The following is a 15,041-nucleotide window of genomic DNA, read 5'->3' as shown; positions in this document are numbered from 1 at the left end:
CTCACTTGGATAAGTGTTAATTGCCTGCTTGCGTTGATGTCGACCTCTTTGAGGAGGTCGGACAAGCAGTAGAGGCCAATCTTCTAGATTGAACCTTTTAACTTTATTTATTGGGCCTGGATTATATTTTGGGCCAGAATATGAACATATGGTTAAGTAATATATGATTTTTTAGATATATAAAAATATTTATGCAAAACATATATCTTTATATCAAAATATTATTTTGAACGAAAGTAGTCAATTTAGAAATATTTATATATTGTAAATTGTAAAATTTTTAGTAATTTTCATTTAGCAATTTAGTAAATTGTAACAATATTCTTGTAACCAAAATAAAAAAATAAAAAATGCATAACTAATAGAAAGATATGTGATCTCTACCAATTTTTATATTTCACAATAGAATTATCCATTCTTAGTGCGAATTAGACATAGTATTTTTTTATTTTTTAGTGTCACTAATAAGTTACAAAGTTACAAGTATGCTAAGAATATTTATTCATACACTATATATAAGAATTTTTAATAAAAGAGAAATATTATTAGATAACCAACTTTTTTTAATTAACATTAACTAAATTTTTAAAAATTATTTTATTTATTTTTTAAATTTAACTTTTAATTCTAAATTCTAAATTTTAAATCTAAACACTAAAGTTGACTAATGTTAGTTAACTAAAAATTAGTTTTCTATACTTTCTCTTAATAAAAATATAATGTTCAATAGATTTTTAATGTATTAATAACACATTAAAAATATGAAATCTTTCCAATTTTATTCTTTTATGCAATATATTTAGATATTTCGTTTTTTTGGGCTGGGCCAGTGGCCATTAGAACAGACTGGACCCGCACTATTATGTTTATTTTTATTTTTTAATAATTTTGGGATCATGAATGATCCTTTTCCGAACGATACAGAGGTATCTTTGTTTTTGGTCCGAACAGTACGCTTACAACGCCGTAAACCCAGATAATATAGGCCTGGGTATGCGTGGAGGAACATATTATAAGGTGGGCCTGCTTCCTGATTGCCCAAATCTCGTTTAAAATGAGCCAACAAAAGTCTTCTTTAACTTGGGCCTCGGCCTGTTTAAATACCCAGAAAGAAATTCTTTGACTTCTGTTCATCGGGTATTGGGACTTTGCGAGAGAACCTAACATAATAGTAAAATCTATCTTAATTAAACGAAAAAAAGGTGTTTATTTATTAGCTGCCCTTTATTTGAGAGGGAAAGCAGGGACTGGTTTGGTGTGAGTAGAATTTAGAAGCGAAAGAATTATTAAAGAGTAAACACAATGATTATTGAGTAAATAAATGAAAGAGTATAACCACTTATTAATTTATATATAACCGCAAGTTAGGTGTAGGAAACAACCATCATTATATTTTGTTTAGTGGCAGCGAAGAGAGAATCCCATTATTGCAGGAAAAGATGGTGAAGGTCTCAATTCAGTCGAATTTAGAGAGAAGAAATTTTGGACATTTACTATATTTGATAGAGAAATGAAGAAAGAAGAAAACGTTGGGTTGCAACTACGTACTGTCTTGTAGTATCCATAGGGAACATTTTTTAATTCTACAAGATTCTCTTGAGTATTGATAAATTATTGCGGAGGGCAACTTGTTTACTAGTTCCCTCTTCATATTTCTTTTGTTAGGACCAACGTTATTTGGATTAATATCTAAAGATTTGGATTATATATTATTGTTGGTTCATCATGTGATCGAATTACCGTAGAGTGTAAGGCAAGAAGAAGCCATAGTATTTATTAATCCTTGTTTGGCAATAAACTTTCGTATTATATGCCGAAACTTTTGACGCTGTTCATTCTGTTATCAGCTAGCAAATAAAATTAAAGCTTCAAATCTCGACTTTTGCTTAATATTAGTATCAGAACCAGATCATGGGGAGCGCTGATTCTAGTTTTGGAGGTATTTCGGGGAACATAGCTCTCTTTACCACGTGAAATACATTTTTAATAATGTGTGAAACTATAACCCAGAAGGTGGGATAAGATCTACGAAGAAAAGTTGGATTATTAAAATTTCTGGTACGCTACACTTAATGATCGAATTAGTTAGGGAGAGTACTAAGGAACAGCTGTTTCTGATTTCTGACTTTCCGTTCCGGGAAGAAGGCATAATTTAAACTCTTAAAGTATATAAATGGTATACTGGCGCATTAAGCACGCATCTTGAGATTCTCTTCAGCGAGGGAATAAACAATAATAATAACAATAATAATCAAATTATAAATTACAAATTAAACATCTCCCTCCCCCATTCGCTGGTGCGCATTGTTGTTTAAACAACAAAACTCTTCTCTTTGTACAAAGTTTCCTGCTTTTCCCAATCAGTGAAGGGGTGGAAAAAACTAAAAAATTTCACGTGAGATCTAGCCACCCAATGAGAGAATTTAAATACTATATAGTATATGAGTGCGTGAGCCACACGGCAGAACTATGCTTCGCTTACCTCACCTTCCCCACACACCCCCACATGTATCACCATTGTCCCTTTCTTCTTCTTAGAAGACTTGACTACTCTGCAACAGTTCCTCCTTGGAGCCTGCCATCGAAAGCATGCAATGTTAATGACATATTTAGAAGTAGTAGAGGTAGCATTAGCATAATATACTTACTCTATCCCATAGATGTGGATCTGGCTTCTTATATACCTCCACTCTGTCGAGAAAAGCGGGATTAGCCATCTTCCAGCGGCATTCAGGATGAGGAATGCGATGCCTCTCATATTCGGTCAGTGTCTGTTGTGTTGTGGAATTCAATCTTGCCTTTGACAGGTAAAACACAAAAGGCTTCTGGCATGGGTGTCTGCTAACTGGACGCGTGTTAAATGCATATGCTGTGTAATCTGCTCTTCTATACCAATTCAAGAATGTTCTTGAAGGCATTTCCATCTCGCGGGGCGAAAACACGCCGCGGAATATCTGAACCGCGAAACCCCATGAAACGGAAATGGTCCAGCTCTTTGATTTGTCGTAGCAGATGGATTGCTGCATGAGGCCTGCTGAGTCAAGCTTCATTGGTACCGTAAGCCGTTGAAGGGCTTCTACGCGACTCACATTGGGAAAGATGGGCTCAACCACATCAAGGTGGTGCAGGGACACCAATGGAGTCACGGGATGAGCTGCAAGGAGCCCGAACAAGTTTCCATACACATCATACTGTTACAATACACCAACCACTCGACTCAGTCGCTAATAAAGACTAAAAGTACAAATAAATAAATAACTACCATCATAAGTTCAACCACCAAATTCAAAGTACAATGTGTAGTTCCTAGTTAGTTAGGGGAAAAACCATTTGCTTCATTTCAATCACCATTTGAAATTTTGGCAATCAAAATCCATGTAAAACAAGCTAATTATAGTTATATGCTATTAATAGTTTTTGTAATTGTCATTTGTCAAGTCAGTCCAATTAGGGGTGTTCATGGGTAAGATTGGATCGGGTTTGAGGGCAAATTAGAACCGAACCAATTAAATTGTCATCGGATCGGTTTGGATTGGGTAAGGCATCTTTTGAGAATAGACCCGAACCAATCCAAACCGATTAAATTCCGGATTGGATTGGTTTGGGTGGTCGGATACTCGATTACATCTTAAATTTGAAAAAAAAAATTAAAAAAATTGGGAAAAAAGGGAAAAAATTTTCAGTAGCAAAATTTAGAAACAGATATGATCAATTTTAGCAATATTAAAACGAATCATATTCATACCATTGTTCCGAAAATTGAACCGGACCATCCGGTTCGGTTGATGTGATAAACCGTCATACAAAAAATTGACTTAAAAACTGGTCAACTGACGGTTAATTGGTGAACCGTCAAAACCGTCCGATTTTTTTCCGGTTCAATGGTTTAAAAAAATATTCAAAAGTTCGGAACCTCTCTCTCTCTCTCATTGGGCAAACCCTAACTATGGTAGGAACCCAGCCCCATCCCATCGCCTGCTCGGAACTGTTGGCGACGCCGCCGCAAAGGGCTTCTCCGTCGTCGTCTCTGCTCAATATATTGGTGTCCATCTCTCTCTTCGAGTTCTCTCTATCCGAGGCTCCGAGCTCTCTTTGTCTCTCTCACTGCGATGTCTCTCTTTGCTCGGCTGTGGAGTATTCGCCACTCCGTCACCTTCCTTCCTCCCTATCCGCCGGTAAGCACTACTGGCTCAATTTATTTTTGGCTATTTTGTTAATTTTATTTATTCTGATTTTTTAGTTGCTAGCCGTTGATTTTTCTTATTCTGCGTTGTTGATAAACATTGTTAATGCTAGAATTTTTTCTAATTCTGAGTTGTTTATGTTATTTCTGAGTTGTTTATGCTGGTTTTTCTGACTCTGAATTGTTAGTTTTGGTTGCTGATTTTTTCTGATTCTGGATTGTTGATGGTGGTATGGTAAAATTGTTTTTCAGGATTTCTCATCTTTCAGTAGCACAAATTACATTTCTTTCTTGTACATTTTTTGTTTAAATTTATACACTTCTTTGAACTTTGAAGTATGCTGGAAAGAGTTTCAAATTTTTTTGCATTGAAAATTCCAATCAAGTCCCTTTGTACTGGGTTTGTCAAAGTTTCTGGTTTTAATGTTGGTGAAATTCTCAAGGGAAGTGGATAATAATAATAAAAACTCTCGGTTTATATCATTTATGATTATGACTATTTAGTTTATTTGTTGTTATTCTTTTGTTTTTGTACTGATTTTTCCAATTGATGTGGTTTGAAAATTTGTAGGAGAATGAGAAGGAGAACATCACAAGGAATAGTATTCAACAATATGATATTGCTATTGTAGAACATTATAATTCTTATGGTTAACTTTTCTCATTCTATTGTATTTTTTTTTTTTGTTTTTATGATTTTTATGAAATTGGAATAATTGTTTGTGGTTGAACATTATTTCTTTATCTTTAAGTGCATTTTGATTTTTATTAGTTATAAAGATTGATGTTTGAAATTGTTTGTGAACTTTTAATTATAAATTGTAGACAATTTATTATGTGAAATTATAAAATTTTAAATTTTATTAGTTTAAAAATTATTGAATTTAAATATTTAAAATTATATATTAAATTTTAATAATTTTATTTTATATTTAATTACATCAGTTAACCCCGATTGAATTCCGGTTAAACCATTGAACCAGTCACTCTATCAGTTCAATGACCGATTTGGTTTTTGCAACCTTGATTCATACTCAAATTCTTTTGTCGGATTCACAGAATATCAACCCTAAACCAACGGATTTACAAAAATTAACTAACAAATTCACAAACAGACTCGCAAAAATTCACTAATAATAGAAGAGAATATTAACCCTAAACAAAGAAACTGACAAAATTTAACAATAAGATTCACAAAAAATGAAAGAGAACAAAATGAAAATGAGGAAGACGGCTGAAGCACTAAAGCAAAAGAAGATTTCTAAAGCATTGAAGTAGAAGAAGAGTCGGCGGTGAAGATGATGCTGACGCTCCGGAGAATACAATGCTGACAGAGACGACGATGCTGCTGACAGAGACGACGCTGATGAAGACACTAACAAAGACGTTGACAGAGAGGAAGCTGCCACCGATTTGCTAGGGTGAGTAACTGTGAGGAAGCTTGGCTAGGGTTCTTCTTTTGGGAGAGAAATACGATGGGTGTGGGTGGGAATTGGGGAGGCTACAATGAGTTTAGGGTTAGGTTAATAATCAGTAAAACTTAAAAATATATATATTTTAAATTTATATGTTTTTTAATTGAAAAAGTATAGGGAGTCGGTTCAGATTCTGCACCCCGAAAACCATTACCCAAATCAAGTAATAGAGTGTCATCGGTTCAGTTCGGGTTATACCAATTATCTATTAACGGTTCAGATTCGGACGAATTATTAGGTACCAATACTCATGAACACCCTTAAGTCCAATTGTGTCTGTAATGAACTAATAGGCAAAAGAAAAGAAGAAAATAAAACAATAACGGGAGATTTATATCTACGTGTTAGATTATCCTCAACATGTCCTTTTTCCACTTAATCTTTACAGAGTGAATACCATTATGGTTATGGGTTAATGCGCAAAGGGAAGATGAATGCGTATGGTAGGCACGGATGAAAATTGAATGCCATGAAGCACCGACACAAAAGGCACAAACACAACACTAGCATATTATTTTGGGGGACCTATGCTACCATGCATGGGTAACCCAGTTTTTCAACCCCATCCACAGCTGCTCCCATCACTGGACCCCACAACACTCACCGAGCCCGTAAGGGCCCACCCCCCTAAAGGCCTAAACCCAAATCAGTCTACTATTGAATTCAATCAATCAATCCAAGGGTCCACAAACAGGAACCAACCTTTCTCTCAACTAATTAAAGTATTATTTTTTAATTAAATTAAAATACTAACAAACATACAATGAAAACTAATATTTGAGGCCGAAAAAGAAAATCCAGAGCACCCGAGTCCCAGGCAATTCTCCTTAAAATCGAAATATTAATAAAAAAGAATGGATTCGAAAACTTTTTGAAATTAGAAAAATAGAGTCCCACTCCCACCAAACCAAAATAATGCCGACAAACTCATGCAAATGAGCAAATCCCATCCCGTGGTAAATAGAAGCAAAACAGAGACAGGAAACCACGTATCATATTATCACAGTGAAAACGATAAGACTCTCAAATTTAACAATAATTATAATATAATAATAAAATAATAAAACGAAAACACGGAAAGAAGCTAGCGAGTGAACTCACCTGGTGAAACCCGGCCTCCTTGGTGAGTGGAACACCGAGTTCAGCCATGCAAGCCTGCATCCGGTCATCGGAGCCGTACAAACCAGGGTACCTCTGAATGCAGCGGTCCTGCATTGTCTGGAGGGCCTTGGCCAGAGGGTAGCTGATGGCGAACCCTCCGCCGCCGTAGGCCATGCCGTAAGAGAAGTATATGTTCTGAAGGTGGCTCTCCGATAAGCTCCCAATGTAGTAGAACTGGTTGTGATCGTACTTCCTCAGAACCCTAATTAGATTCTCCGTCACGAAAACAGTGTCGTCGTCGCCCATCACGAACCACCGCACGTTCTCCATTCCCAGCGCCAGCGTCTCCGACACGATCCGCGAGATCCTGATCGCCGAACGGTGTCCCTGCTTGTTCGTGTACGAGAACTTCGAAGTGTCGCCCGAGATTCTCACCGGCGGCAGCCCCTCTCCCATCCCGCCGGAGCTAACCTTGTTGTCCAGCCACACCACGCCGCGCATCTCGTTCGCCTTGTACCATAGCTTGATGTAGTTCTTCCTCTTCTCCCAGAGCTTCGACGAGGCCGCGATCCCGAAGACAACGTGGCGGAGCTGTGTCTGGTCGGTGGCGGTTTCCCGAGATTCGCGGCGAGTGACGGCGGAAGTGCGGTTCAAGAGCCTGAGGGTGGAGGCGGTGGCATTGATGGTGGGGATTGCGGTTAGTCCTATTCCTGAGAGGATGTGGGTGTGGGTGGAAAATGGGGGCTCGTGACAGTCACGTGAGGTGGTGAGGAGCTTGAGTGTGTAGACGACGTAGGTGACTGAAACGAAGAGGATAAGCAGAACCAGAAGCTTGGGCAATGTTCTGTGCTGTGAGGCGGCGGCGCCACCTAGAGGGGTGCCGGATTTGGGACTCCTAGCGTGTTCCCAAATTATCTTGTCCGGATCTTTCATTCTTAAATTGAGTTAGCAAAGGGAAAGTGGAGTTCTAGTTCTGGATTAGGGGATGACCAATGCAATTTTAAGATTGAATGTGATTGAACAAAAAATAAAAGAGTAAAGGGGGAAGAAGATAATCAGGGGACAGGTGTTTGAATGAAAGAGGAGAGAAGCATGCATATTGCAATCTCTCCTCCCGGGTTCCTAATGGAGCTAGCTAGCTCGTTCCACGCCTAAATTAAATGTCATTATTAGTTAATAAGATGAGATGCAAAATTGCAAAGTGGGAGACTAAGAGCGCGTGCAAGTGGAACACGAGTGCCAGAGAAGGAGAATTCCAATGTTTTGATGTTGGATTTGTGTGGGGGCCCAACACGACACTAAGCAGATTCAACGACTGTAAACTAGGAATGCTGTGGTGGTAATTAGTAATTACACGATCGCATTCCTGATTTATTCTGTGGAGGATGCCGCATGAGTGTCTGAAACGATATTCATTCTACCTCCTATCATAAATCATATTTATGAAACTTACTAACTTAGGACCTATTGAACCAAAGTATTCATTTTAATGTACTTAGTATACTATTACCTTTTTGATAGGCTTAGTATATTATTACTAATTACCAATAAAACATACCCAACGGTTTGGATTGTCTATGTTCAATACCGGCTAGAATTTAACCTCGTAACTTCATTTTTCAAATGTAATTGACAGAAATGGCCACTGCAGTTGAATCGGGTTCAACGGAGTCAAAGCAAGATGACTTTTTTAATTGCAAGTCCAACAAGATTAGGAGATTTAGTTACAGAAAGTTTTGAGGCTAGGACATTTTATAAATTTTAGCCAATACTTAACCAATACAAATATTAAATTATTTTTAATAAATAAATTTTATTAAATATAAATTATATATTTTATGTGTATAAATTTTTATAAATATAAATATAAATTATTATTAATCTAAAATAATAATAGTTGATGTCCATATAATATTGTATTAGGACGTTTATCCTTTTATGGTTAAAAATATAAATTTCTATAGTTTTTAAGTATTTTTAGTTTGAGCAAATTGTTAAATTAGTCCATGAAAGATTATTTATTTTTTAAATTGGTTCTTGAAATATTTTTTAATCAAATTTGTCCTTTAAAAATTTTAAGTTAGTCATGTTAATCTTTTTATCACTTTTATTGCTAATGACGTCAAAATTTATTGATATGACACGTTAAGTAACATCATAATACACACATAGTAATTTTAATTGGTATACTAACTAACATGATAAGTTTATGAGATTAGATCAAATCAACCATAAATGGAAGGGCAATTTACCCAAATAAATAAACTTGGTAAAAATTTTACACAAATACACAAAACAGAAAAAGGTTACGTACATGTGCATTTTCACCTTTCTATATAATCCGTGGGAAGCTACCACGCACTACAACAAAAACGCCATTTAGCGGCGGTTCCTGGAGCCGTTTAGCGGCGGTTTTGAACCGCCGCGAAACATTTCGCGGCGGTTTTATGAAACGCCGGAAGATAGGGCGCGGCAAAACGGATAGCGGCGGTTTTAGTCAACCGCTGGAATAACCGCCGCTAAACATCTGTCAATTTTGCGGTGGTTTGCAACCGCCGCTAAATAACAAATAAACGAAAACAACATATAGTTATTAGAATCGGACCGGACCGTCCGGTGGTCCAACTGACTCAATCGTTAAACCCGCGCTTCCACCATTAGACCCACAACGTGTGGATCACTGTAGAATATCAACTTTGCAAAGCCTTCCACAAACGAAGAAGGTAGGGCTCGAACTTGGAACCTGGAGGAAAGAAAAGCTTTAACAATGTCATGTTACCACCAAGCCAAATGTCTCTTCGATGTATATAGCGCTAATAATTATATATATCATATGAACACATTTAATTGCCACATAGATTTTTGTTGTATACTTTATATATCTGATCATTGTTATTATAGGCACCTTATATATTGGGTAAAATTCACAATTAAATCAAATGGAGGACTAAATTACACAATTCTACCAGATTGAAAAACATTACCAGGATCTCCCAAAAGCATATTTTTATGTAATTCGAATCAGTCTCATTTGAATTAGACAAACAAACACTACTTTGAATTAGTCCTATTCGAATTAGTAGTAATGCTTGTAATTGAAATTTGTCCAATTTGAATTATGCTTGCATATAGTCTTATGGTAGTTCGAACCAGGGTGATTCGAATTATGCACGCTAGGTCGTCCCTAGTAATTCGAATGAGTCTGCTTCGAATTAATTTTGGACCATAGTAGATCGAATTAATTTACGTCTATTTATATATGATCCAAGCATATATAAAGAGTACAATAAAGAGTACATCTAATAATATCCATAATAAATTCAATAAAGAGTATATTCAATCATAAATAAAAAAAAATAATTATAAATATTTTTTATAAATTATTAAAAATAAAATATTTTCTAAAAATATTTATTAAGATTTAGAATTTAGTCTTTAATATTTAAAATTAGTAAAATATTTGTCAAAAATATTATATTTTGTTGGTCAGTTAGCATTATTGAATCTATTAACCATAATAATATGTAGATAATTGATTGGTTTTCATATAAAAATATTTTTATTCTATTTAGTATTTAATTTTTAAAAAATATTATTTTATTTTAAATTTAGTTATTATGAATTCTTATATCTAAGAATACAAGCTAAGATTGTTATTTAAAAAAATTTAAATTTTTTATTTTAATAAATGCCCAACAAATCATTAAAATAAAAAAATGATAATTTAAAATTATAATTTTTGTAAAATTATAACGTTTTGAATTTTTAATGACTTGTAGAAAATATTTTTAATTATTATTTTTAATATTTTATAGAAGATATATATAATTATTATTTTTAAAAAATGTTTGATTTTTAATTAGTCCAAAATATGATTTTATTTTCTTCTTTTACATCCATATTTGAATGCAAATTTAAATGCCAATAAAGTAAATAAAAAAATCTTATTGGTAAATTTGTTCACATGAGTTAACATATATAGCTTATTTAACTTGTGAAATTTTTATTTATGTAAAACGAATGTAGAAAAAGTGTTACAAGTTTAAGTAACAATGATTTAAACATATATAGTTTAAGATAGTAGTATTTACTTAACTAGATTATACCTAAATGATTATTACTAAAGAAAACATTGCAATATGTGGTAATATGCATTTTGCGGCGGTTTAAAAGTAACCGCCGCAAAATGCCTAACAAGAAGTCACCGGCGGACATATCGCGGCGGTTTTCAAAAAGAAGCCACGAAATACAAACCTGACCGGCAATATAGCGGCGGTTTGAAGAAAACCGCCGCGAAATGTTAACCTTACAGCAATATAGCAGCGGTTTTAGCAAAACTGCCGCTAAATGTCGTCCGGATTGCAGCCCCAACCTTTAACCGCCGCTATATGTGCCGCAATTTGTCTTTTCTCGGCACATTTACAAAACCGCCGCAAAATAACCGTCGCTATCTTAAGGATTTGTTGTAGTGACGGTTTTCAAGTTGTACATAAATTGTGGCAGCCAGCAACGGTTTATGAATGGTTGGTTTTGTGTGTAAATCGTGGCAGGTCACCACGGTTTACTAAGGCTTCGAGTTGATCATAAAACGTTGTAGGCTACAACGGTTTATGAAGGAGAAATTATGGGCATAAAACATTGTAGGTTACCACGGTTTAGGAGGACCGAAACTCTATATATATGTGGGTGATATTCAAGCTGCATAAGAGATCATTCTCACAATGGCAAGTGAGGAAGCGAGTGTTCTTGCCTTAGTGCATTGCTTTGGGAAAATTAAAAAAAAAAAAAAGCAAAAGCCATGGTGTGAAGTTCACTGACAGAGAACCACTGAGTGTCTTCATTAGTTCGTCAAGCACTTTGTCCGATTTAAAGAACAGCATCTTGCAAAAGCTTGGCGTGTTTGGTAGCAAGTGGGTGAAGAAGCTATTCTACAAGATTCCCATCACAATTGTCTCGACCGGTGTTCAGTATGATACCTTTGTGCTAGCGACTGACGAAGATATTAGGGTTCTATTCCATTGTGTTAGGAGTTTTCCAGAGATCCGAATTCACGAGTTGTTTGCGAAGTTGGAGGTCAGCGTCGACAGTTCTGGGGCATCAGCTCCAGTTCATAGCTCGATTGCCGCGGGAGGTGCGTCTAGTTTGATGCCTGCGGTCAGACCGTATCTTCCGCCGGTCGGATCCCCTACGTTCGCGGTTGATTTAGACCGAACGGAGGTTATTGGTTCTCTACAGTTGGAGAATGCACCAGTCATTGAGAAGGCTTACGTCGTGGGCACCGGTGGTGGCCAGTTACCTTATATGCAAGGCTTTGGTGAACCTGATTGAGTAGAGAATGCAATGTGTGATGATGACTCTGACCAGGAGCCTGTTGATATAATCGGGGACAACGACGATGACACAGGTGCCAATCCACTGCATCAGCATGGGCCTTCAAGTTCTGCTTCTTAGCAGTACCCTCCACACTTCTCCACACTAAACTTGGACGTTCTGGGTCAACAGGAGGACGGTGGTAACACGGTCGGGGGCTCTTCTACAGAATTTCAGATTGGGCAATCTTTTCAGAATAAAGATGAGGCTGTGCTGAGTGTGAAGGACTATAGCATCCGGCGAGATGTTGAGTACAGAGTCATCGAATCAGATCATCTGAAGTATCATGGAAAATGCAAGCAATTTGGCAAGGGTTGTACTTGGTTGATTCGCGTTGCGCTACGTTAGGAGGTTAGGAGGTACAACGGGCCACACACATGCTTGGCAACCTCTATTTCCAATGATCACCGTCAGTTGGATTACCACGTTATATGTGCGAGGATTCTTCCATTGGTTAGGACAGATGCTGCGGTTATGATAAAGGTATTGCAACAAGCTACAGAAGCCGATTACGGTTTCAGGCCTAGTTACAGGAAGGTTTGGATGGCCAAACAGAAGGCAGTGGCACAAATATATGGAGATTGGGAAGAGTCGTACGCACGGTCTCATCGCTAGCATCTGCTGGGAGAACCCGGAACCTCTCATGGAATCATGTGTAGCACACTGTCTTCTGCTTTACTTTATTCTGCGGAGGTAACTCCCCAAACAACTCGCGGAACCACACCCATGTTGGTCTACCGTGCTCCATCAGATTCTCAAACTTAGTCAGGCACCCACTGACGGGCTCACCATGATCGGCAAACCCAGCTGATATGCCACATCTTGCAAAGTAATAGTGCACTCACCAAAGGGCATATGGAAGGTGTAGGTCTCAGGACGCCACCGCTCAATAAATGCGCTAAGGAGAGGCTCATCAATCCAGAACCACTGACTGTTAAGCCTAGCCAAATGATACAAGCCCGCGGTCTCCAGATATGGTATAATTCGGTCGTGTAAGGGCATATTCTGTTGTCTCCTAACGTCGCTAATCACCCTAGTAGGCTGCAAAATGTGGGTAACAAAATCCCTCAACATATGACCATTACTAATAACATCAAACATAATTTATAAAAAAATATTTGAAGCCTCACATTGGTTTTGTTGATTCCCTAATTATAGCAATAACACTAATTATAACAGTAACAATGAAACTACTAATACGATGCACTCATAATAACAATAAAAATTAAATGTAAAAAAATTATTTTACTAACAATAACCAAAATAATATCAATATTTATACAAAAAATAATAATAATAATAATAATAATAATAATAATAATAATAATAATAATAATAATAATAATAATAATAATAATAATAATAATAACTAACCTCTGCGTCGATATATCCAGCCACGTGAGCGACGCTATTTAGTCGGTACAAGCGATCCTCATCCTCCATGCTCCACCACCCAAACCTCTCAAACCTTCAAAGCTTTCCACAAATTCTCTCAAACCAACAACCCTCAAAATTTTGTTTGTGACACAAATGATCTGTGAGGAGCTTCAGCGGATTATGTATTTATAGCCCCTAACACGTAAACCGTGGTAACCTACAGGGGTTTTACTGCGCCCTCTACATAAACCGTGGTAGCCTGCCACGGTTTATGCCTTGCTTTCTTCCTTCCTAATCCGTTGCTAGCAGCCACGGTTTACGTTCAAATGTGAAACCGTGGTTACTTCGCACGGATTACATAGAAATGTCAAAATGCATATGCACGTAACAGATTTCTGTTTTGTGTTTTTGGGTAAAGCTTTCACCAAATTTATTTATTTGGGTAAATTGCCCTAAATGGAAGAATTTCAATACCTTAAGTTCTCTTCTCAATTAGGTTTTGATTTAATCTAATTTCGTAAACTTATTATATTAATAGTCAATTAAGACCATTAAGTGTATATTATGGTGTCACTTGATATGCCACATTAGCAAATTTTGACATCATCACTAAAAGAGTTGATAGAATGACTAATATGATTAAGTTAAAATTTTTTAAGAATAAATTTAATTAAGAAAATTTTCAGAGACTAATTTACAGAACAAATAATCTTTTAGAATAAAATTTAACCATTTATTCTTTCTGATTTCTTTCTACCATCTTAGACTCTTTTATTGAAGCCAACCATGTTTTGCACGGTAATCATACCTTGGACCAAAATACATAAATATGATCACAAAAAAAAAAAAAACAAATTGTAATAACTTGTTAACATTCCATTTTTATTATTTAAATTGGACACACGTAATTAATATGGTTAAGATGTTGTCTTCTAAAAGAGAAATGATATTTCACCAATGAAATATAGCTTTTATCAAATGTAAACTACAATACGCATACATACGCTAATATTCAAGGTCCAATTTACCCTTTTTCTTTCACTTCTTCGAAAACGCGCGTAATTCTCCTAAGTCTCTAGTTTCACTTCATTTTTCTTTTTCTCTTCAATTCACTCTCAAAATTCAAATACATTCACTATATATCACTACAAAAAATACGTTAAATACCGTCAGATTTATCGTTGAATTTAGTGTCAATTTTACTAACGAATTTAGTGACGCTTTTGGTGTAAAATTTATTAGGTCAAATCATTACTGACAAATTTTTGTTTCCAACGGTAAATTCGTCGGTAATAATTAGAGGAAAAATAGAAAAAATAGGCGCGAAATGTAGCATGAAATTACCAGCGGATATTTTTGCCGATAAACCAAATTAGTGGAACTCTGCGATTTGGTGACACGTAATGAGTTACCGTCAGATTTATCCGTCAGTAGATCCGACGGTAATGAGTCCTAAAATTCGAAGCGCGAACCCTCTCCCCCTTCATTTTAAAATCCCCTCTCTTTCTCTCTCTAACCGCTCTTCTCCCACTCTC

General features: G+C 36.2%; 1 protein-coding gene and 1 long non-coding RNA gene across 3 annotated transcripts; one reads left to right on the top strand and one right to left on the bottom strand.

Annotated features, from left to right (window-relative positions):
* Positions 1-2,148: 2,148 nt before the first annotated feature.
* LOC112790862 (uncharacterized) lies at positions 2,149-8,171 on the bottom strand. 2 transcript variants are annotated; one of them, XM_025833459.3, is made up of 3 exons: positions 6,760-8,171; positions 2,649-3,191; positions 2,149-2,575 (listed from the first exon to the last, which is right to left on the bottom strand). In XM_025833459.3, the coding sequence occupies exons 1-3, from the start codon at positions 7,690-7,692 to the stop codon at positions 2,468-2,470; spliced, it is 1,584 nt and encodes a 527-aa protein (XP_025689244.1). In that variant the 5' UTR covers positions 7,693-8,171; the 3' UTR covers positions 2,149-2,467. The 2 variants fall into 2 exon arrangements, with proteins under 2 accessions (XP_025689244.1, XP_025689245.1); XM_025833460.3 differs by lacking the exons at positions 2,149-2,575; positions 2,649-3,191 and adding an exon at positions 5,288-5,684 and having other exon boundaries at positions 6,760-7,979.
* On the top strand, positions 3,844-4,977 carry LOC140183827 (uncharacterized). The gene is made up of 2 exons (XR_011880080.1): positions 3,844-4,175; positions 4,755-4,977. It is a non-coding gene; the product is annotated as an uncharacterized lncRNA (long non-coding RNA).
* Positions 8,172-15,041: the final 6,870 nt, after the last annotated feature.

This window comes from Arachis hypogaea, chromosome 3, assembly GCF_003086295.3.
Source record: "Arachis hypogaea cultivar Tifrunner chromosome 3, arahy.Tifrunner.gnm2.J5K5, whole genome shotgun sequence".
NCBI lineage: Eukaryota > Viridiplantae > Streptophyta > Magnoliopsida > Fabales > Fabaceae > Arachis > Arachis hypogaea.
Note: the sequence above shows the minus strand (reverse complement) of the source record. Positions and strands in the feature narration are given on the sequence as shown.